This window comes from Bos taurus, chromosome 1 (assembly GCF_002263795.3).
Source record: "Bos taurus isolate L1 Dominette 01449 registration number 42190680 breed Hereford chromosome 1, ARS-UCD2.0, whole genome shotgun sequence".
Taxonomy (NCBI): Eukaryota; Metazoa; Chordata; class Mammalia; order Artiodactyla; family Bovidae; genus Bos; species Bos taurus.
The window spans coordinates 70,905,475-70,927,367 of record NC_037328.1 but is presented as its reverse complement, the minus strand read 5'-3'; the positions used below and the strand labels follow the sequence as shown (position 1 = coordinate 70,927,367).

The 21,893-nt window shown below is 41.4% G+C and overlaps 2 protein-coding genes across 9 annotated transcripts in view; both read left to right on the top strand.

Annotated features, from left to right (window-relative positions):
• Positions 1–94: 94 nt before the first annotated feature.
• The window catches only part of TM4SF19 (transmembrane 4 L six family member 19), a 26,330-nt gene continuing 4,531 nt past the window's right edge, over positions 95–21,893 (top strand). Inside the window, exons 1-6 of one of the 4 annotated variants that reach the window (XM_059888041.1) lie at positions 95–4,966; positions 9,611–9,812; positions 10,220–10,297; positions 12,188–12,357; positions 12,609–12,792; positions 20,930–21,016. In XM_059888041.1, coding sequence (XP_059744024.1) covers positions 9,633–9,812; positions 10,220–10,297; positions 12,188–12,357; positions 12,609–12,789 — 609 coding nt within the window. In that variant the 5' untranslated portion in view covers positions 95–4,966; positions 9,611–9,632 and the 3' untranslated portion in view covers positions 12,790–12,792; positions 20,930–21,016. The other 3 variants (XM_005201448.5, XM_059888036.1, XM_059888038.1) reach the window with 3 other exon arrangements.
• DYNLT2B (dynein light chain Tctex-type 2B) overlaps positions 17,827–21,893 on the top strand; it is a 27,586-nt gene continuing 23,519 nt past the window's right edge. Inside the window, exons 1-2 of one of the 5 annotated variants that reach the window (XM_024996296.2) lie at positions 17,881–18,169; positions 20,930–21,063. In XM_024996296.2, coding sequence (XP_024852064.1) covers positions 18,027–18,169; positions 20,930–21,063 — 277 coding nt within the window. In that variant the 5' untranslated portion in view covers positions 17,881–18,026. Of the gene's footprint in view, positions 18,287–20,929; positions 21,064–21,893 lie in introns of all 5 variants that reach the window. The other 4 variants (XM_059890167.1, XM_059890180.1, NM_001166555.1 and 1 more) reach the window with 4 other exon arrangements.

Sequence of the window (21,893 nt, the reverse complement as noted above, 5' to 3'; positions counted from 1 at the left end):
TTTTTTTGCATTACTGCTTTTGTGAGGTAAGACTGGGTACTGTTGATACTTTTGTTAATATAATTCAGTTTTGCTTGCCCTCATGTTCTCATGTTGAGGACACTGGTGTTTACTGACAAAGGTTAGTTCATCATTCTATTATCAAGGGTAACGTTTGTTAGCTTCTTCTCTACTCTTAGTTATATGTTGAACATTCGTGATGAAAGCTCTATGAATGTTGGCTGAACTGTTCATGAAATTGTTGGGTTAGATAGCCTTGTAAGGAAAGTAAGATTGTATATTTGACGTATTGGTAGTCCAATGAATATGTCACATAGAGTCTAGTCTTTCAGACCAGCAGTGACTAATGACTAAGGACTCAGCTTAGGTGAAGGAAAAAAGTAATTACTAAATTAATGGGAGAAAAGCCAAGAGTTACAGAGATTGTGATGACCAAAACAGACAGTCCCTGCCTTCAGAGAACCTCCTTTTCAGTTAGGAATACAGATGGTAAACAAATGAAAAAAATAACAGATTTTATTCAAACTCTATGAACAGAACTGGGAAAGGAGCCAGTAGAGAATTCTGCTTTAAATAATATGTTGGGGAGTTAACTTTTCGGCTGACACAGGAAGGATGAAAAGGTGGCCCATGCTAAATAAAAGTAGGAAAATTTCCAAGGAGAACAAGTATAAGGGCTTTGGAGCAGCAAAGTTCTTGATGTATCTGAGGTATTGAGGGAAGGCCAATGTGTCTGGCATGTAGTAAGCAAAAGGAGTGGCATAAAATATGTAAAAGCCAGATCATATAACACATTAGGCCTGGTAAAGAGTACATATACTGTTAATAGTTTAATGAGAAGCTGTGAATGTGGAGACAAACTGGAAAAGAGACTGTTGCAGTGATCAGGGTACAAAGTGGAAATTGCCTGGACTAGAGTAATAGCAATGGAACTGCAGTGTGGTGTATGATGCATTTTAAAGTAAAAATGTAAAGACAGCTGTTGGATTAGATGTGGGGCAGTGAGGAAAGGGAAATCAAGGATGGCAAGTTTGAGGCAGTAGGTAGGTAGTGATGTCATTCCTGAGACAGACAGACTGGTGGATCAAGCAGATGTAGTGGAAAAATCATTTTGGATGTGTTCACTGCGGCACTTCCAAGTGCAGGTGTAGTACAGCATGTTGAACACATGATTCTGATGCTTGGAGGAGAGGTGAACTGAACCTAAGAGATTTTAGAAATCATCAGTGTTACAGATGGAATTTAGAGCCATGAGAAAGAATGAGGTCACTAGGGAGAAAGAGAAGATGGTCCAGAACTGAGGCCTGGAGATTACCAACATGAAGAGGCCCAGTCTAGGAGGTGTGACCTGTGAAGGAGGAGAAACACCAGAGTGAGCTGTCAAGAGAGCCAAGAGTGAGAATGTTCAAGAAGCATCTAGTCGCCAACTATGTCTAATTCTGTCTAGGGTCAGTGTTCAATAGACAAGAAGTCATTGAATACTAAGAATAGTTTCAGTGTGATGTTGGAGATGGAAGCTTAATTTGAGTGTTTGTTATATTTTTATACTAATGAAGAAAAAGGAAAAAATCCCAAACTTCCTCTTCAGTGAACTGGTATAAATGGCAACTCTTTCAACATTTTTTATCTTCCTTTTTTTTTTTTTCTCTCCAATTAAGGAAAATGTGCTTCCTTATTTAGTCAGCTGTCAGTTGAGGCTAAAACCCACACAAGGAAGCTGATGAGTCTGTCACTCTTGTTTGGGAAAGACTGGCCTGATTGTAATCATCTTTTCCTTTTCCCTTCTACCAGTGAATTCCATCTTCTCAACTTCCATTATTCCTTGCTCAAATCCCACCTCCAGTCGAGGATGGAACATCTATTCTGTTTTTGAAAGCCTTTCAGCCTTGGGAAGCCTTTTATGGCATTAGGCAAATAGTTTTCCCACCCAGGCCCCATTAATTTGTGCCCTCCCTGGATTCCCGTTTGCTTCCCCGTAGAAGTATCACCAACCAAGTGATTATCAGTAGCTGTGCCTCTAATAGAGCCAACTTCTAATATCATTAACATATCTGCAAAAAGATAATGTTTAGTTCTGTCACAGCAGTGACCAGGCCTCTGTGACCATAGAGGTCTTACCAAAAGGGAATGAAGAATTTGACCTAAGCTGGCCTTAGTATAATTGTTTATAGCAAGTATATAGTTTCTAAAAGAAGGGTCTTGTTCATAAGATTAATCATTGAATTATTTGTCACAAAGACTTAAACTGCCTTCACCAACCCAAATTGTGTTTAGCTCTTTAAGGTGTTAAAGTCAAATTTCAGCATTTTCCTTTGCTGGGGAATACCTAAAATGGGAATAGCTATGTCACAGTGTAGGTGAATATTTCATTTGGTAAATGATATTGCCAAACAGTTAACCGAAGTGGTCATACTAATTTACACTCCCACTGGCAATGTTGCATTCCAATTGCTTCACATTCTTACCAATGTTTTTAATTCAAGCCATTCCAGTAGGTGTTTGGTAGTATCCATTGTGGTTTTAATTTGCCTTTTCTTAATGAGTTAGAGCTTTTCATATACTAATTGGCCATTTGGTGATCCTTTTTGAGAAGTGTGTGCTCAAGTCATTTGCCCAGTTTTTACTGGTTTTTGTCTTCACTGGTTTGTAGGAGTTCTTTATAATTCCAGGCATGAGGCGTTTGTCATATATATTATGAATGTTTTTTCCTATCTGTAGTTTGCTTTTTCACTCTCATAATGTCTTTTGAAAAGTGGTTCTTAAGATTTTAAGTTCCATTTATCAGTCTTTTTCTTTATGGGCCCTGCTTTTCATATGGGCCCTGTTTAAAAAATCTTTGCCACTTTCCACTTCATTTTTACTTACCTATGCTATTTATATGCCTCTTCCCCCACAGTTGAGATTCATGAGGGCAGGGGCTGCTGCTGTATCTTACTCTGCTCTGTAGACTCAGAATCTAGCATAAAGCTTAGAACACAGTAGGAACTCAGGAATCGCTTGATTAATGAATGAATTCATGCACTGGCTGGAGTAACTGCACAGAGATTCTACTAATGATGAAAACAATACTGAAAAAACCCTTGGTGTTTTTATGAGAAACATGAAAACATACATAAGAAACCCTTGGTGTTCTTATGTATGAGAAGGAAAATTATGTTATTAATGCTCCTTTAAACTGTATATAAGCTTTCTATGCTTTCTATGAAATTTCTGTGCATGCAGATGTATATGTGCCTGACACAAAAGCTGGTAAACCACTCTGGGAAAGTTCATTAAATAGGATCCAGTTTCCATTTTCATGATAAAAGGGAATCATTTAGAGCCCAAGTGAATTCTTATGTCACCCAGAGAATTGAATTTTGATAGAAGATACTAGGCTGAGGACTCAAAAAGCTTTATATTAAGAACAAACATTATTCACCTTATAAAACACATTCACAAACTATCTCATTAGATCTTTACAACAGACTTAAAGCAAGTAAAATAAGTATTAGATTAGCTTCATCATGCATATGAAGAGATTATAGCCCAGAGGAATTCGACTTGCTCAGAGTAACTGAGTGAGTTTGGGGAAATGATCCTGTCATCTAACTACACTCTACAGCCCCACACATTGATATTTGAGATTTTTTTCCCCCAACCCAAATTCCAACTAGCTTCTTGGAGGCAATGCTAAAGTGCTTTGGCATCTAAGAGATCTGGGTCTCAATTTCTGCTACAAATACCTATTAGCTATGTGAACTTGCATAGTTCATTGAGCCTCAGTAATAATCAGGGCCTCAGTTTCTCATTTACAAAATGATACCTACCTTACAAGTTTATTTTGAGAAATAAGAGGCAAGATTCCTCTCACAGCATAAGATGCAAGCCCTCTCATTTTCTTGGATTTCAGCAAAAGGTTACATACAGTATCTGTTAGAACATTTCATGAAAGAAAGTGAAAGTTATTCAGTCCTGTCCGACTCTTTGGGAACCCACGGACTGTAGCCCGCCAGGCTCTTCTGTCCATGGAATTCTCCAGGCAAGAATACTGGAGTAGGTAGCTGTTCCCTTCTCCAGGAAATCTTCCCAACCCAGGGATCAAACCCAGGTCTCCCGCATTGTAGGCATATTCTTTACCATCTGAGCCACCAGGGAAGCCCAAGACAACCAGAGTCGGTAGCTTATCTCTTCTCTAGGGGATCTTCCCAAGCCAGGGATCAAACGGGTCTCCTGCATTGCAGGTGCTGAGCTACCAGAACATTTCATAGTTCGGCAATTAGAATGATTTGATGGCAGACTGTCAGATATCATTCAGATTTTAGAAGGTATTTCTGTTCTGAATCCAATGGCTTATCTAATAGCAAACACTCTACTATTAAAATGGTGGTACAAGATGATGGTGGCCTGGAGCTTGAAAGTTAGAAAGTTAAAAAGCTATTAAAAAGCACAACGAAGAGCAAAGTAAGGGAGGTGATAAGGAAAAAAATGGTTGCCCTGCTTGGTGCTGTTTTTTTCAAAGAGCCCAAACTTTGCAGAGAGTGAAACAGATATGTGCAGATAGTGTGTGAAACACTGTTGCCGCTTGGGAAAGAAGGGAGGTTAAGATATTTCTCATGGGTACCATCCTCTGACTCATAAGGCATTTTACTCACGAGGCCATGCTTCCTGGTTCCTTTCTTAGTGTCACATGAAAATGAGCAGAGGGTGGGTCATCAGGAGAGGGCTCTTCAGAAGAGGAGAGCTTCCTTGATGGAGATCTGTAGGCAGTGTTGTGGGGGCATGTCTCCACACCATGCACCCGCCTGAGTGACCTCTGCATATAAACAGTGCCGCCCTGGCCCTTTGTAGGAGTCCGGAAAGAACAGCCTGCAGTCCAGCCCTGCAGGAGTCGCAGCTGAGGCCACAGGAGTTTAAGCCCACTCTGAACACAGGGCCCTTTTCCAGGTTCTCTGTCTCTCATCCTGATTCTTGCCACTGGAAGCAGGTAAGCAGAAAGGAAAGGGCCCAGTGAGGGGATGGCCAGCTAATAGTTTGGTCTAGCTTTTAAGAGCACAAACTTCTAATCCAGAGGATACCTGCCTCAGCCGCTGAGCTCTGTGTGACTTCAGGCAATTTAACATCTCTTTGCCTCAGTCTATCAACTTCAAACCTTTACACCTGCTTAGAATACTTTTCCCTTCCAAACTTTGCCCATCTAATACCTTATTAAGTTTTAGCTTGGATAGCACTTCCTCCAGGAGGCTCTGCATGCTTCTGCAGGCAGGATTAGGCGATCCTCTGGTGCTCCCATCACACCTTCATTTGGACAGTTCTGCTCAGTACTCCGGAGAAGGCAATGGCAACCCACTCCAGTACTCTTGCCTGGAAAATCCCATGGATGGAGGAGCCTGGTAGGCTGAAGTCCATGGCTCAGTACTTGCTCATTGCCTGGTTAGTGTCCCCACCAGACTTTAAGTTCCTCAAGAGAAGAGGTTGTCTCTGGTTCACCAGAGTGAATAGTGCCTTGGCAGACAGTGGTCACTTAATATAATATTTTGATGAAAGAATGATAAAAAGGCTGGCTAAGTAATAAGTGAGGTAGATCTAGAGACACATAGAATTTACAAGCTCTTCTATATGACTTGCTGCTGCTGCTGCTAAGTTGCTTCAGTCGAGTCCAACTCTGTGTGACCCCATAGACGGCAGCCCACCAGGCTCCCCCGTCCCTGGGATTGTCCAGGCAAGAACACTGGAGTGGGTTGCCATTTCCTTCTCCAATGCATGAAAGTGAAAAGTGAAAGTGAAGTCGCTCAGTCGTGTCCAGCTCTTCGTGACCCCATGGACTTCAGCCTACCAGGCTCCTCCATCCATGGGATTTTCTAGTCAAGAGTACTGGAGTGGGGTGCCATCGCCTTAAGACTTAGCTGATCACTTAAAACTGTTACCCAGACATCTAGCTAATGAGTTGTTTGTTCACTTACCCCAGATCTCAACTTAGATCAGGGCCTCCCCTAAAGCCTGGTTGTAAAGTTTTACCTTATGACCCGGCTTGTCTCTTCACATATCAAATTAGCCAAACTCTTTCCTAATCTCCTGGCTCACATTTGTGGAAGCATTCCTAAAAATATTGTGATTTCTAGAGGAACAAAGTCAGGGAGGAAGTGAAATTCAAACTGAGCCACTGCCCTGCGAGATGCAGCAGCAGCACAAGTGCTTTTAGCAGAGAAGTAGGACAGCCAGGATCCTCTGAATCCCACTCATTCCAAAGGCCATGCTCAATTTAGTTTTCCTCTGCATGTTCATGTCTTTTCCTTTCCCTTATTTATTTATTTAGCTGCACCGGGTGTTAGTTGCAGCATGTGGCACCTTTCATCTTCCTTGTGGCAGGAGGGATCTTTTCAGTTGGCCTGTGGGGTCTAGTTCTCTGATCAGAGATGGAACCTGGGCCCCCTGCATTGGTAGCGCAAGGTCTTATCCATTGGACCACTAGGGAAGGCCCTAGTTTCCCTTCTAAAACTCCAGATTGGAAAAAAGTCCATAGAAGAGATTAGGGCCTGTCCATGTCAGTGATCTGTGTCTAGACAGGCCTTACTCATAGGTGGAATGATTCAAAGGCAGCTGAAGGCATTCCTGAACAGAAATTTCTCCCAGCCAGAGAGTATGCCTCCAAGTCCAGCCACACACCAGTCCTTTCTTGGGCCCCTAACAAAATGTCAGTCATCTGGGAGGTGTGTAGGTTAATTTGCTAACAGCCTGGATTGGTTAGTTCAACCCTGGATTGGAGACACGCCCTAAGAGCCCAGCTGGAGGCTGCATCACACACTGTTGGGGGTGAGGAGTTGTTACCTTACAGGCGCCCTGTCTCCTGACTACAATCCTAGGGAGGAAACAGCCGGTACCATATCGGCTTGGAGGACTACTTCAGGAAAAGATGGCTCCTTGGTGCTCCGCTGGGGGACAGGGGTCGGGGAAGGGACATGCCATCCCTCCTGATCCCTGGTGCCTCCCCTTCCCTCTAGGCCCCTTGATTCTCAGGGGAAAGGGCCACTGTTCCTTCTTATCCTACCCCTATCTGCTCCAACGTGTGCCCCGCCTCCACAGATCTGAACTTGCTTTCATCAGGGACAAGTTATTTTACTCACCGTGAGAAAATAACTTTTTCTCTAGAAGACAAACCCAGTGCAGAGGGCACATGGTGAAGGCAACTCATCCCACTAAAATATTAGGAATTGCATCAGGAAATTCCCTGCTGGGAGGAGCTGCTGAGGTGTTTGGGCTCTGAGATTAGGGGAAGTAAAAGATCACCAAGGACTGCGGAGGCTGGGGAATGTGGGAGGTGGGGGCCGACAGCACAAGAGCACCCCACCCCTTCGCGCCCCACCCAAATGGACTTCTCAATGCTGTGTCTGACACCAGTCTCTGTAAAAGATGAAGTCTGGACAAATAAAAAATCCTAGGCTAATTAAGGTGGTTTGTTTGTTTTTAATTAAGTTCATAATTTGTAAAACCATTTTTAAAAAGGTATGATAAAATTAAAATTTAGGGTAGTCCTTCCCAGGAAGGAGTACTGGGAAGGAGTACTGGAAGATGATAGTAATATTTCTTAGTGGTAAGGATCCATTTTGTAAACCAGTTGTGTTTACATGGATGTTGTTCAATTATTCCACACAACTAGTAAGGGCAAATATATACATTATGCTTAATTCTTTAACTCTGAAATATTATATATTTAGTTATATGTTTATATGTAAAAGAGAGATTGGGGTGGAGGCTCTGATCCACACATATTTTCTGATTATGGGCAAAGCTGTCTGTTAGGAGAGGAGTGTTAAGAGCCTTAAGTTGAGACAGACATGTAACTGAATTGCAAAGTGGCAACAAACCACTTCTTGGAGATGTCATGGTATAGGTTTTTTCAGATTCACACTGACCTGAGTCTACCAAATACTAGTCCTATTCTAATTCATATACATAAAAAGTTCACAGATCAGTGAAAATTTAAAAGGGAGAAATGGCTAAAAGTATCGGTGTGGAGGAGGCATTTTTCAACCTATCTGGACAAAAACTTTTAATTTTTAATCAATTTTATTGATATATAATTAAAATATAAAATTCACAAATTTTAAGAGTAATTTGGTGAGTTTTGTCAATATATGTAGTTGTGGTATTCACCAGAATCTGGATTTAGAACATTTCTATCACCTCAAAAAGTTTCCTTGTGTCCCTTATATTAATCCCCTCTTCTATTCCCAGCACCTGGCAACCACTGATCCCATCACTAGACTATAGTTCTGCCTTTTCTAGAAGTTCATATACACAGAATCATAGAGTGAGTAGTTTTCTGGCTGTCATTCATTTAGCTTTATGCCTTGGAGACTCATCCATTTTGTTGCATGTATCAGTAGCTTATTGTGTTTTTGTTTTGGGGGGATTTTTGGCCATGCCGCATGACTTGTGGAGGAATCTCAGTACCCTGATCAGGGATTGAACCCAGGCTCCAGAAGTGAAAGCTCAGAATCCTTAACCACTAGGCCACTAGGGAACTCCCCTGAATGGTAGTTTTGAAGAGCAAAAGTTTTTAATTTTGAAGTTGTTTTTCACTTTTTATAGCTTGTATTTTTTGTATTCTAATAAATCTTTATCTAATCCAAAATCCCAATGATTTTCTCCATTTTTAAAAGAAAATTTGTATTAGATTTTAGATCCATGGTCCATTTCAAGTTAAATATTGAATAAGGTTACCAGTAATAGGCAAAATACATATTTTTGTTTTACATATGGATTGTTCCAGGATCATTTGTTGAAGAGATTCTCCTTTTCCTACTAAAATATCTTTTTCAAAAATCATTTGATTGTATGTATATAACTCTATTTCTGAATTCTCCAGTCTGTCCCAGTGGTCCATATGTCTGTATACACCATTACTTCACTGAGGAATTACTGTAGCTTTATTTGTCTTAAAATCACATAAGTCCTCCCACTTTGTTCTTTTCAAAATTGTTTTGAAAAATCTCGGTTCTTTGCTTTTCCATGTAAACTTAGATTCAGCTTGCCAATTTCTACAACAAAACTCTAGTAGGATTTTGACTGAGGTTGCATTGATATTGAGTCTTTTGATTCATGAGCATGTTTATCTTTGCATTTATTTGGGTTTTCTTTTTCTCAGCAATGTTTTATAATTTTTAGTGTACAGGTCTTACACAGATTTTGTTAAATTTATCTGTATTTTCTATTATTTTATGCTATTATAAATATTCTTTTAAATTTTATAATTTATCATTGCTTATATATAGAAATACAATTGATTTTTATATATTTAATTTTTTATTTGGTAACCTTGCTAAACTCACCTATTCATTCTAGTAACTTTTTAATAGATTCCTTATAATTTTCTATGCAGATAATCATGTTACCTGTGACTAATGACATTCTTACTTCTTTTGTATCTGTGGCTTTTGCTGCTTTTTATTTTCTTATTGCACTGGAAAAGATCCCCTGTACAATGTTGAATGGAAGTTGTGACAATGGACACCTTGAAAATGACAACTTTTAAAGCAAGAGGATGACACCCCGCCCTGTGCTCTGGGGGTTTCCCCTACCTGTCAGTCCCAGTAACAGAGCTACATGACCCTCCTTCCATTGGTTCCAGGACACTGTCCTCTCCCTGTGTGATGGCATGCTCACGGACCTGTTCCCGCATTCTGGGGCTGAGCCTTGGGACTACAGCCCTGTTTGCTGCTGTGGCCAACACACTGCTCCTGTTTCCTAACTGGAATGTGACCTACCTGTTGAGGGGCCTCATTGGCAGGCATGCCATGTTGGGCTCTGGGCTCTGGGGAGGAGGCCTCATGGTAAGTGTCCAGGGTTCCCTGAGTGTGAATTCCCAAAGTGTCCCCCAGGGGTGGAGAAACAAAGTCAGGGTGAGGGAAGGAGTTTTGTAATTTCTTGAAAACAAGTTTGAACTAACAAACTGATTGTGAATCTATAGCAACTCCAAGGGATAGAAGACCCTAGGAAGGCTGATCAAAGTTTGCTGGATTTTGGATTAGGCAGGCTGGGTGTGAACGCTGCTGTCCATAGAATCACATCAGGCTAGTCAGTCAAAATTGTGTCCTGACAGTCAAAGCCAAACCCTCTGGGAAATACAGGATAACTAAGTCCATGTGAGATGTCCAACCACTCTGTTTCAACAGCCTTAGGTGGCAGTTAGAGATGTAAATTACCTAATCTCGTCTTAACAAACTCCCTCTTCTTCCAGGTTCTCACTGCAGCTACCCTGATCTCCCTGATGGGCTGGAGATATGGCTGCTTCAGTAAGATCGGGCCCTGCCGAAGGGTAAGAACCCAATTCTACTCTTCTAAGAGCCAGAATGTCCCCACATTCTACAACTTTAGAGGCAGAGTGATGAGGCAATTTGAGTTTTGGGGTATGAAGTCAAGTCCTGACCATACTTCTTAAAAGCCCTAAGCTCTTGGGCAAGGTTTCTGAACCTGAGGTCCTTCTGTTAAAATGAGAGAACCTATTCCAGGGAGTGTTAATGAACACATTTGTGGGGAACTGTTCTTTTAAAATTTATTTTATTGAAGTATGGTTATTTACAATGTCCTGTTAATTTCTACAGTACAGCAAAGTGCTTCACTTATACATGAGCTGTTCTTATTATTAGTTTTAGCCTGTTGAACAATATGGACATGAATTATGTTCTTTGTAGTCATGTGTCATTGATAGAAAATTTCCTGGCTATTTTTTTCTTTTTAGAGCTGAAAGTTTCTCCAGAGATCTGATGACTAGATTCTAGTCTAATGTCTCCGTTTCACAGAAAATGAAACTGAGGCCCAGAATAAATGTGCACTTTATTAATTACAGCAGCATCTATATATACTTGAAATATCTCAGTACGTAAGTGTATAAGGTGTATTGCTCATTCAGCCTCAGACACATGAATCTGTGTCCTTTTTACAGTAAGTCTACAGTCTGCTTTGATATCTACAACCCACATGTTGGGAACCCCGCTGATTTAGAATTACATGTTAAAGAATTAAATATAAACACCCACATATCTCATTCACTATCTGTTCTCAGTCATGTCTGGTTTTCTCCTAGGCAAGCGGCCCTCAGACTTGAATGCGTGCATCAGAATCCCTGCAGGCTGTGCTAAAACACAGATTGCTGGCACCCCCTACCCCGAGAGTTTCTGACTCCATGGGACTGGGTTGTGGGGAGAATTTGCATTTCTAACAAGTTTCCAGGTGATGTGATGTTGCTGGAACAGGGACCATATTTCCAGAACCACCATCCTAGGCTTATGTCAGACTAATTCATCTTGAATCTTTTAAGAGTCAAAACTTACTATGCATCTTTCTTTGGCCCCTCCTGAGTTTTAAACTAGCTTGACAGTGGGAAAATGACTCTATGATTCTATATAAAAACTATATATGGTTTCTGTGTATGTATATATATGTGTGTGTGTGTGTGTATATGTTTTATTTAAACTTTTAAAATATGTTCTTTTGGAAGGTGAAAAAAAAATCTTGTACTCTGAGAAAGAAACCAATTTGGAAGTTAGAGTCCTGCCAAGGAAATAAACACGTCGCTATCTTTTGGGAGGGAAATGAGTGGTGCACAGACTAGAAAAGTACAATGACAGAACTCAAGTCATTTCAGAGTGTAATCTCTGACTTGGTCTCCCCGTCTCTGTCTCTGTCTCCCTCCCTCCCTCCTTTCCTTCTTCTTCTCCTTCTTCCTCCCTTCCTTCCTTGATTTGAGAAAGAGAGGAATCATGGATGGCAGCTTGGAACTTTTGAAAAAATATAGCTTTCCCTTAAAAGGGTTGGACTGGGGCTTGGATAACCAGTCTGACCTTTTAAGCCAGAGACTAAATGACTGCAGTCTGAGTGTACAAGTTTTTGATGCCAATCTGCTGAGAAGCTCTGAAGAGCCTGTTGAGTTAGGCTGAGCTTGCTGCCTGGTCAAGGTGCCAGTGTTTCCCCCTTCCCACTTCTGTTCCTTCTTTCCCACCCCTTCCTGGCTCTACTCGGTGATTCCTTGTCAACCAACCCTACCTTGGTTATGTTTTCAGGGAGGTGCTGTGGGTAGAATTATCCTCATGACTGGGGAAAACCTGAGAACCAGAGAAGTGAGACTTTTCCAGATCGCACCACAAGTCACCTAGTCACCGAGTCATGACCCCATCTCAGGCTCACTGTTTCCTCTCTCCTTGTGTAGATGCTTATTGCTCTGTTGTCAAGTGGCCTGGCTTTGCTTGGAGCCTTGATTTGCTTTATCACTTCTGGAGTAGCCCTGAAAGATGGTCCTTTTTGCATGTTTGATGTCTCACCCTTCAATCAGACACAGGCTTGGAAACATGGTTACCCATTCAAAGACCTGCATAACAGGTAAATGGATGGAAACTTGGATTTGCAGTTTTTCGGAAAGAGAAAGGCACACACGTGGGCTACAAATCCCTTTTGGTCATGCACTCTAGCATCCTGCTTCTCTGATTCTTAGAAAATTGCAAATACAAAAAGAGTCACCCTCAAAAGTCTAATCCTATGACCTGAGCTGAGGGTGAACCCAGGTTTCTATTGAGGTTGCTTGGACTTTTCTTACTTATTCCAACCCCTGGTCTCCTTATTTTTTGGGACAGGAATTATTTGTATGACCATCCACTCTGGAACTCTGTCTGCCTGGAGCCTTCTAAAGCTGTCATTTGGCACGTGTGCTTCTTCTCCACCCTTCTGTGCATCAGCCTCCTCCAGATTCTCCTGGTGGTCATTCATTTCATCAACAGCTTCCTGGGCCTTTTCTGCAGCCTCTGTGAGAAGTGACAGGTAATGCCCTCTCATACATGAGTGTTTTCATCATGTGCTGCCTAGAACCTTTCCTGCAAGAGAGGGTACGAATTATAAACACAGTTCCCTTTAGGAAGTCATGTGGTAATAATAACAATGATTCCTGGCATATATATTGAATGATACAATGGATTTTAAATCAATTACTGCAAGATGATATATTAATAGAAGAAACAGTTAAATCATTATTATTGTGTAGGAACTTATAGTCCATGAAATGTCCTCCAGCCATGATCTCCTTTCAGCTTCTCCACAGTCCTGTAAAACTGGCCACATGTTAGAAATGAAGTTGAGGCTCCTAGAGGATAATGGACTTGCCGCCCAAAAGCATTTAATTAGGTTCAGGAAAAGTCAGTACCGGAGCCCCTATCTTCCAAATTCAAGTTCACCAGCTTATTAATAAGGCTGAATTTTGTGGCTCCCAAATTCATAGGTTGAAGCTCTAGCCTTCAATGTGACTTTGAAGATAGGACCTTTAAGAAGCTAACTAAGGCTGAGTGAGTGAAAGATGCTCAGTCATGTCCGACTCTCTGTGACCCCATGGACTGTAGCCTTCCAGGTTCCTCTGTCCATGGGGATTCTCTAGGCAAGAATACTGGAGTGGATTGCCATGCCCTCCTCCAGGGGATCTTCCCAAGGGGTCAAACCCAGGTCTCCTGCATTGCAGGCAAATTCTTTACTGAATGAGCCACCAGGGAAGCCCTAAGCCTTAACTTAGGTTAGATGGGGTCATAAGAGTGGGACCCTAATCCAGTAACACTGGCATCCTTATAAGAAGAGGATGAGACAACAGGTATATGAAAAGATGCTTAATATTACTAATCATCAGGGAAATGCAAATGCAAACCATAATGAGATATCATCTTATACCTGTTAGAATGGCTATTATCAAAAAGGAAAGAAAGAACAAATGTTAGTGAGGACGTGGAGAAAAAAGAACTCGTGCCCTGTTGATGTGAATGTAAACTGGTGTAACCACTATGGAAAACAGGATGGAGGTTCCTCAAAAAATTAAAAAAAGAACTACCACATGATCCAGCAATACCACTTTTGGGTATTTATCTGAAGCAAACAGTAACACTAATTCAAAAAGATATCTGCACCCTCATGTTTGTTGCAGCATTATTTTCAATAGCCAAGACATGGAAACAATTTAAGTGTCTATCAACAGGTGAATGGAGGGCTTTCTTGGTGGCTCAGTGGTAAAGAATATGCTGGCAAATGCAGGAGACACAGACTTGACCCCTAGTCCTGGAAGATCCCACATGCCCAAGAGCATCTAAGTTCATCACCACAACTATTGAGCCTGTGCTCTAGAGCTGGGAGCACCAACTATTGAGCCCATGTGCTGCCACTACTGAAGCCCAGGTGCCTGGAGCCTGTGCTCTGCAATAAGAGAAGGACCACAATAAGAAGCCGGCAACTGCAATTAAAGAGTAGCCCCTGCTCACCGCAACTAGAGAAAAGCCCACGCAGCAACAAAGACCGAGCACAACCAAAAAATAAATAAATAGATGAATGGATAAAGATGTTATAGTACACACACACAATGGAATATTCTTCAGACATAAAAAAAAAGAAATATTGCCATTTGTGACAACATGGATGGACCTAAGTGAAATAAGTCACACAAAGACAGATACCATATGATCTCATTTATATATGGAATTTAAAACAACAGCCACCAAACCAAGTTTATAGATACAGTGACAGACAAGTGGTTGCCAGACATAGGGTTGGGGAGTGAGAGAAATGGATGAAGGGAGTCAAAAGGTACAAACTTCTAATTATAAAATAGTTAAGTCATGGGTATGTGATATATAACATGTGACTACTAATAATATGTATTGCATATTTAAAGTTGCTAAGAGAATAGATCTTTAAAAAAATTTTTGTAACTAATATTTGCTGCCAATGTTAACTAGAATTATTGTGGTGATCATTTTGCAATATATACAAATATCAAATCATTATGTTGTACACTTGAAACAAATATAATGTCATATGTCAATTATACTATAAAAATGACAATGTAGTACATTTCCAGAATAAAAGCATGATTAAGCTTCAGAAAGTTTATTCACCTATAATAATAGATTTGAGGAGGAAAAAATCCTAATGATTTTCTTTATAAAGTCTGAAAAGGCATTTGATAAAATTCAACATACATTCTTTACATCCTTTTTCTTTTCTTAATTAAAAAAAATTATTTATTTGACTGCACTGAGTCTTAGCTACGATCCGAGGATCTTTGTTGTGACATGCATATTCTTAATTGCGGCATGCAGGATGCAGTTCACTGACCAGGGATCGAACTCTGGTCCCCTGCATTGGGAACACAGAGTCTTAGCCACTGGACAATCATGGAAGCCCCTCAATATACATTCTTAATAAAACTCAAGAAAATGAGAAGACAGCTCCCTCTTGATCATAATACAACATAACTATCTCAACTTAAAAGTCAGCATCATGCTTAATGGAGGAATTCTAGAAGCAATTTCACCACAGTTCCAAATAGATGATACTCATTATCATTATCATTTAATATGGTTCTTGAGGTATTAGCCCAAGACCAAGTATTCAAAGGGAAATTAACAGATATAAAATAGGAAAGACAGTGAAGTTCTCATGATATTTGGACAATATGATTGCACATCTAGAGCACTCAAATTATATTATAAAGAATAAGAATTTCACACATATAGGTACAAAATATACAGAATGAAAAATCTTCATGTATACAAACAACAGTTAACAGACATGGAGATGGGGAAATCCCATTTATATTAAAAACAAAAAGAAAAAAAAACCTAGCTACCAACATAACAAGAATGTGAAACACTTTTTTTATCTTTTAGTTTCTCTTTATTTACTTACTTTTTGGCTGCACCATACCGTGTGGCTGTGAGAACCTCATTTCCTGTCCAGGGAGAAAACCTAGGCCCTTGAGAGTGAAAGTGAGGAGTCCTAACCACTGGATCACCAGAGAATTCCCAAGAATGTGAAATATTTATTGAAGAAAACTTTAAAATATTACTGGACAGAAACTTGCATATAAATGTACACCATGAACTTCAATAGGAAGACTTAACATCATAAAATATGAATGCTCTTTAATCTATAAATTTAACAAGATGAATAAAGTCACCAATGACATTTGGTGGAAAAGGATATGGAATTAGATAAGCTGGTTTTAAAGTTCACATGAAAAATGAACAATCTAGGCTAGCCAGGAGACTTCTGAAGGAGAAGGGAATGAGGTGGGACTATACTAGATATTAAAAGCTAATGTAAAACTACAATAACTAAAACAGTGTGATACACTAAATGGAGTTCAGAGATAGAACTAAATATTTTTGAGTATTTAGTATATGCTAAAAAAAGATGTGGGAAAAAAAGAAAGTAGATGATAAACCAGATCTCTCTCCATGGGAGCACAGAGGAAAAGGCCATGTGAGGACACAGCCAGAAGGTAACCATCTGCAAGACAAGGAGAAATGTCTCAGTCGGAATCAACCTTGTTGGCACCTTGATCTTGGATTTCTAGCCTCCAGAAAATAAATTTCCATTGTTAAAGTCGCCCAGCCTGTGGTATTTTGTTATGGCTGCCTGAGCTGACTAATCCACCAGTGTTCAGTGCATTTCAATAAGTGGTATATACCGAGTACCCACTGTGTGGTCTATGCCTGAGGCATGATCCTTGCCTCTGGGCCTGTCCCTGTCCTTGAAGAGCTCATGGTCAGGTTAGGGAAACACATCGACTAATAATTTGAATGTCATATGGTAAGGACCATGTTAGAGGTCAGCCCAGGAGTAATAAGAGATTGAGGCAATCTGTCAAGAGATGAAGGAAGGCTTCAGTCATGTCTGAACTGACTCTTGAAATGGTTAGCCCATTAAAGAGTGAAGGGAGCGTTTCCTCAGCTGAGGAAATAGAATGCTCAGAAGCATGGAGGTGAGACAGATGGTGAGGGTGGAGACCTGTGATGCCACAGCTCCTTCAATGTGAAATGCAGAAAGCGGAAGACCTATCTCCCATTTTGGGACCTTTGGTCAGTATGGTATTGGCCGAATTTCTTCTCTTAGTTTTTGAAGCTGACAGGATAATGCAGCTTTCTAAAACAGGACCAGGACTGGTGCAATCGTAAGCAGAAAATGCATCCTAAGTCTGCTCCTTCCTGCCTTTTGCCCTGGAGCAGCAGGGTGGTGAGGCTGGGGGATCTGTAGGTCGACAGTTATGGATTAAAGCAGGACACTGCAAAAAATTTCTGTAAAGGCTCAGTTAATATTTCAGACTTTGAGAGCCATATGGTTTTTATGTGCAACTGCTTCCTTCTACCAATACAGCAGAAGCCAATCTACTGCTGGGCTGTAAAGGAAACTACAGCATTTACTGCAGAGCAACAAGCAAGGAGAATGGACAGCCCACGCTCACAATATTCATATTCCCCAGTGGCTTTCAGGGCAACATTATGGGTGAGGGTCCCCAGGTAATTGATCAGCTCCTGAAACTTCTGACTGGTTCTTGGTGAGGTAACAGGGCAGTTACAGGAATCTCAAACATCAAAACTCTGGCTCTAGGCAGTCTATGGTCTAGTGTTTGTGGTCAGCGGCTTCCATCTAGTAAGATCCTGATTTTTGTAAAAACAATTTAAGAACGTGCATCAGATGGTTACCTATATTCCTCAAGAAAAAAAAAAAAAATCCCTGTAACTTTTTATAGCTGACCTGTTATTTATTTTTACTTTCTAACTCGGAAAGGCCTAGGAGGCGAAAGATTTTTTCACATGCAAAAAGTCAGGAATGCTTTAGATCTGTCACTGAAACCGCTAACCTTGCCCTGCTTCAGCTCGGTTTCCCTTGCCGCAAACTACCTGTGTATCCCTGGGCCTCTACGGGCCTCAGGCTCTGTGTCACTTCCTAAGATTGCGACGCCTCTGGAAGTGTTTTGTAAATCTGACAAAAAGAGCCCAGTCTTCGCCGAAGTTATGCTCACTGTACCCCGACACACTTCTGGTCCAGCATCCGATGCGCAGGCGCAAGGAGGAGGGCGGCGAGAGCACGCTAAGAAGGGCGGGTCCCACGGTGCAGAGCGCGGGTCCGCTGCACGCAGGGTCAAAGGCGGCGCTGTCGCCCTGGAGACGGCTCAGCAGCTGCCGCGGCCACCGGCTCAGCTTTCTTTGCGGAAAACGCGGGGCCAAGAAGTTGAGGCTATGTCGGTTGCCGCCTCCTTCCCTAAGCACACGTCCTTCACTATGCGCGCGTCCTTTGCTGCAGCTGACGGCTTGCCTGAGACTGAGAACAACGCTGGGGAGCCGGAGAATACCTATATTCTGCGGCCTGTTTTCCAGCAAAGGCGGGTAGAAGACGGGTTGTGGCGGAGGCGACCCTCGAGACTCCTTCCGGCCCCAGGCAGAGCTCGCCTAATAGCTAGGGTGTCTGGAAGGAGCGCGGCGCCGGGGAAGGGGGGGCGGTGCGTAGCGGGCTATGGAGGATGGGGCGGGGCTAGAGGCGGAGGGGCGGGCAGGGGAGGAGCCCGGGTGTTGGCGGAGGAACTTGAGAGGGAGGAAGGGGCGTGACCGGGGAAGGAAGGACTGGGCGGGAGAGGATGCGGTGCTGTTCCGCTTGGCCTTCCAGCTGCAGAAAACAGCAGAGGACCGGATCAGCGATTGCAGGGTTAGAGTGCTCGGAGGTAGTCCCTTAGAGTAGCGCAGTAGGGGTAGTTGACTCTTGGAGTTTCAGAAAGTGGACACAGAGGAATTGAGATGGTTAGATGGCAGAAAACAAACGGCTTGCTTTGAATGCCATTCAGTTTTGAGGGTTCATGTGTGCCTAAGTGTGCCCAGAATGCGCTTACTCCTCTGCACGGGACCTGTATGTGTTCATATTAGTCTTACCCAAGTAGTATCCAGAGGCTTTTGGCCTGCCACCCTGATACCTTCCCAGAATTAAGGCACTAAGTCTTGTGTAGAGGAGGGTCAGGGTTGTAGGATCCATCAATAACTTCATTTTCCCAAGATAAAAAAAAAAAATTAAGACTTTCCCAAGCCCCTCCTCTGTTACTTGAAATTACATTCCCAAATCAAGTGCTTGGTGAATACTAGAAGCCAGGAACGTTAGTTATAATGTGATAAAAAGATTTCATGTAGCAATTTTCTGGTGGGTAGCGCGTGTGTGTAGTCACCTCAGTCGTGTCCGAGTCTATGCAACCCTATGGCAACTGTAGTGTGCCAGGCTCCTCTGTCCATGGGATTCTCCAGGCAAGAATATTTGAGTGGGTTGCCATGCCCTCCCCCAGGGGATCTTCCAACCCAGGGATCAACACAAGTCTTTTATGTATCCTGCGCTGGCAGGTGGATTCTTCACCACAAGGGCACCTGGCAAGTCCCTGGTGGCTTAGAAGGGACATTAAAAAAATATGCTGTTGTCTTGGTTAAACATTCTAAATACATAGAATGCCCTTCACCTGTGTTTCTGTTGTAATACAGAGCAAGATTAACAGCAAGTATATATTATGTAGAAATAACACTATGAGATTATTTGTGACTTGCAGAATGCCTTTGACATTTCCTGAGAGTGGAAAGGACTTAAAGGAAAAGCCAGATATAGTATGCTTGTTTATAGGAAAACCACATTTTGAACAGATCAAATCCTGTAAGTTTATCCATTATTTAAAATTTGCCTGTGAGAATAAGCAGCCAAGAGACCAAAGAAAATAATATTAAAAAGTAGTAAGGGGCTACTAGTACTGCCAAATATTAAGCTGCATTATAAGCTCAAAACTTAAAACATTCTGGTAACTTGGCACATGATAAACAAATCAACTGAGATACTATATAGCCCAGAAAAGGAACTTAGTGTTGTAATATGTAATAAATGCAACTAAAATGCTAATAGTATTGTTAGGGTGGCTAAATTAGGGGAGACTTTTTTCTCTGTCTTCATTTATTCAGTAATTCATTTCTTCAAAAACTATTTGTCTGCTGGATGCTGTTCTAGAAATGGGATATAACAATGAACAAAACAGATAAAAAATTCTGCCCTATGGAGCTTGTGTTGTAGTTAGGTCAGACCACAAACAAGGTAATTACATAAGTGAACCATATAGTGTATCAGATAATAATAAGTACTTGGAAGGGAGATAGATAAAGTGATGTAGTAGGAAGGTGGTTTGAAGTTTTATAAAGGGTGGCTAGGGAAAGAGACTTTTGAATAAAGACTTGAAAGAAGTGAAGGAGCTAGATATGCATATGAAGAGAGGAACTGAACCTCTTACAGAGGTTAACATCAAGTGCAGAAGCACTGAAGTTTGTATGTCTGGTGTGGTCCGAGAACATACGGAAGGCTGGTGTGGCCTGAGTGGAGAGAATTAGCAGCAAAGTAGTAGAAAACAAGGTCAGAGAGTTTACTAGGGTGGATCAAATGAGACCTTGCAAGTCACAGAATGTTGCTTTTACTCTGAGTGAGGGGAAAAATATTTGGGTATTTTAAACAGAGGAGTGTCATGATCTGGCACATATTTTAATAGCACCAGTCTAGTTACTATGTTGGGAACAGGTTTTGGGGGAAAAGGCAGGCACAGAGACTTGTGAGGAGGTCATGATAATCAGGAAAGAAGCAGTGGTAGCTTGGAGCAGGGTAGTGGTAGTTGACTGGTGGGTGAGTGAATTTTAGGTTATTTTGAAGGTAGAATTGGTAAGATTTGCTCATGAATGGGATGAGGGCTCTGAGAAAGGCAGCCACACTGACTCCAGGGTGTTTGGCTTGAGCAACTGGAAGAATGGAGTTACCATTGACTGAGATAACCTAGTTTTGGTGAGAAATGATCAGAAGCTCAGTATCGGGTGTACTAAATCTGAGTTGCCTCCTAGTCATCTGGATGGAGTACTGGTGGGAATATGTGATCTGAAGTTTAGGGGAATGGTCCAGGCTGGAGATATGTTTGTGATATGACTTGTTTTCTTAACTTGTTTTTATTACTTTTATAATAAAAATATGAAAAAGAAGGATCAAATGATTGTAATGACAAAAACTGCAGGAAGTTGAGCTCTGAAGTTCAACTTTAAGTTTAGGATTTTGGAGTTACCAATTAGATGTTTTGAACTGATTCATTTAGGTTCAGACCCTCTGTGGTTAAAGACTGTATCCATGCTGTACTCAAGGAGGAATTGGCCAATGCTGAATACTCTCCAGAAGAAATGCCTCAGCTCACAAAACATTTATCAGAAAATATTAAAGATAAATTAAAAGGTAATAGTGATGGTAATTGGAAATGACCTGTTCCCTTCAAAATACAGTTTTACCAATTTATCTCCTTTATGTTTAAACAAGGGACATACCTTAGCTGTGGATTCTGTTAAACACACATTTTTCTTCGGTGTTGGTCTTCTCAGTTATTTGGTAACTTTCACTCATGCAGGTTTTTGCATATGGTGGGAAAGAGCAAAGGTGTGAAATACCTAGTTGTACTGAACGACTATCCAGGATATCCCAGTATGCAGAAAGATCAGAAAGTACAGGGGCTCCTTTCCTCCATAACTTCTGATCTGCTGAGATATCAAGTCCTCAGCTTCTTATCATATCCTCCCAGATGGACCTTAGTCCACCTGTCTGGCCAAATGCTTAGCCATTTGCCCTACTCACCTCCCCACTCCTGCCTCACTCTACACCTGCAGGGCTGATCTCATGCTTTTCCTCCTTGTTCTTTGTCTTTCTAGCTCTCTTACTCTCTTTTGTTAATAATGTCATGCCATCTAAAAAGTCCTTTCTGTCTACCCTTTAAAAACTATTTATTTTGGCTGCACCTCATGGCTTGTGGAATCTTAGTTCCCCAGCTGGGGACTGAACGCAGGCCATGTCAGTGAAAGCCTGGAATCATAACAGGCCACCAGGAAACTCCCTACCTACCCTTTTTAAAAAATTCTTTTGGAGGGAAGAATGTAATCGTAATACATTTTCATTGTAATAAACCTGGAAAATATACCTAATGCATTTTTTAAAGTTATATAAAAGCCTGTTAACCATGAGAGTTTCCATTTAATACTTTGATATATTTTATTATTTTTAATAACGTATCTTAA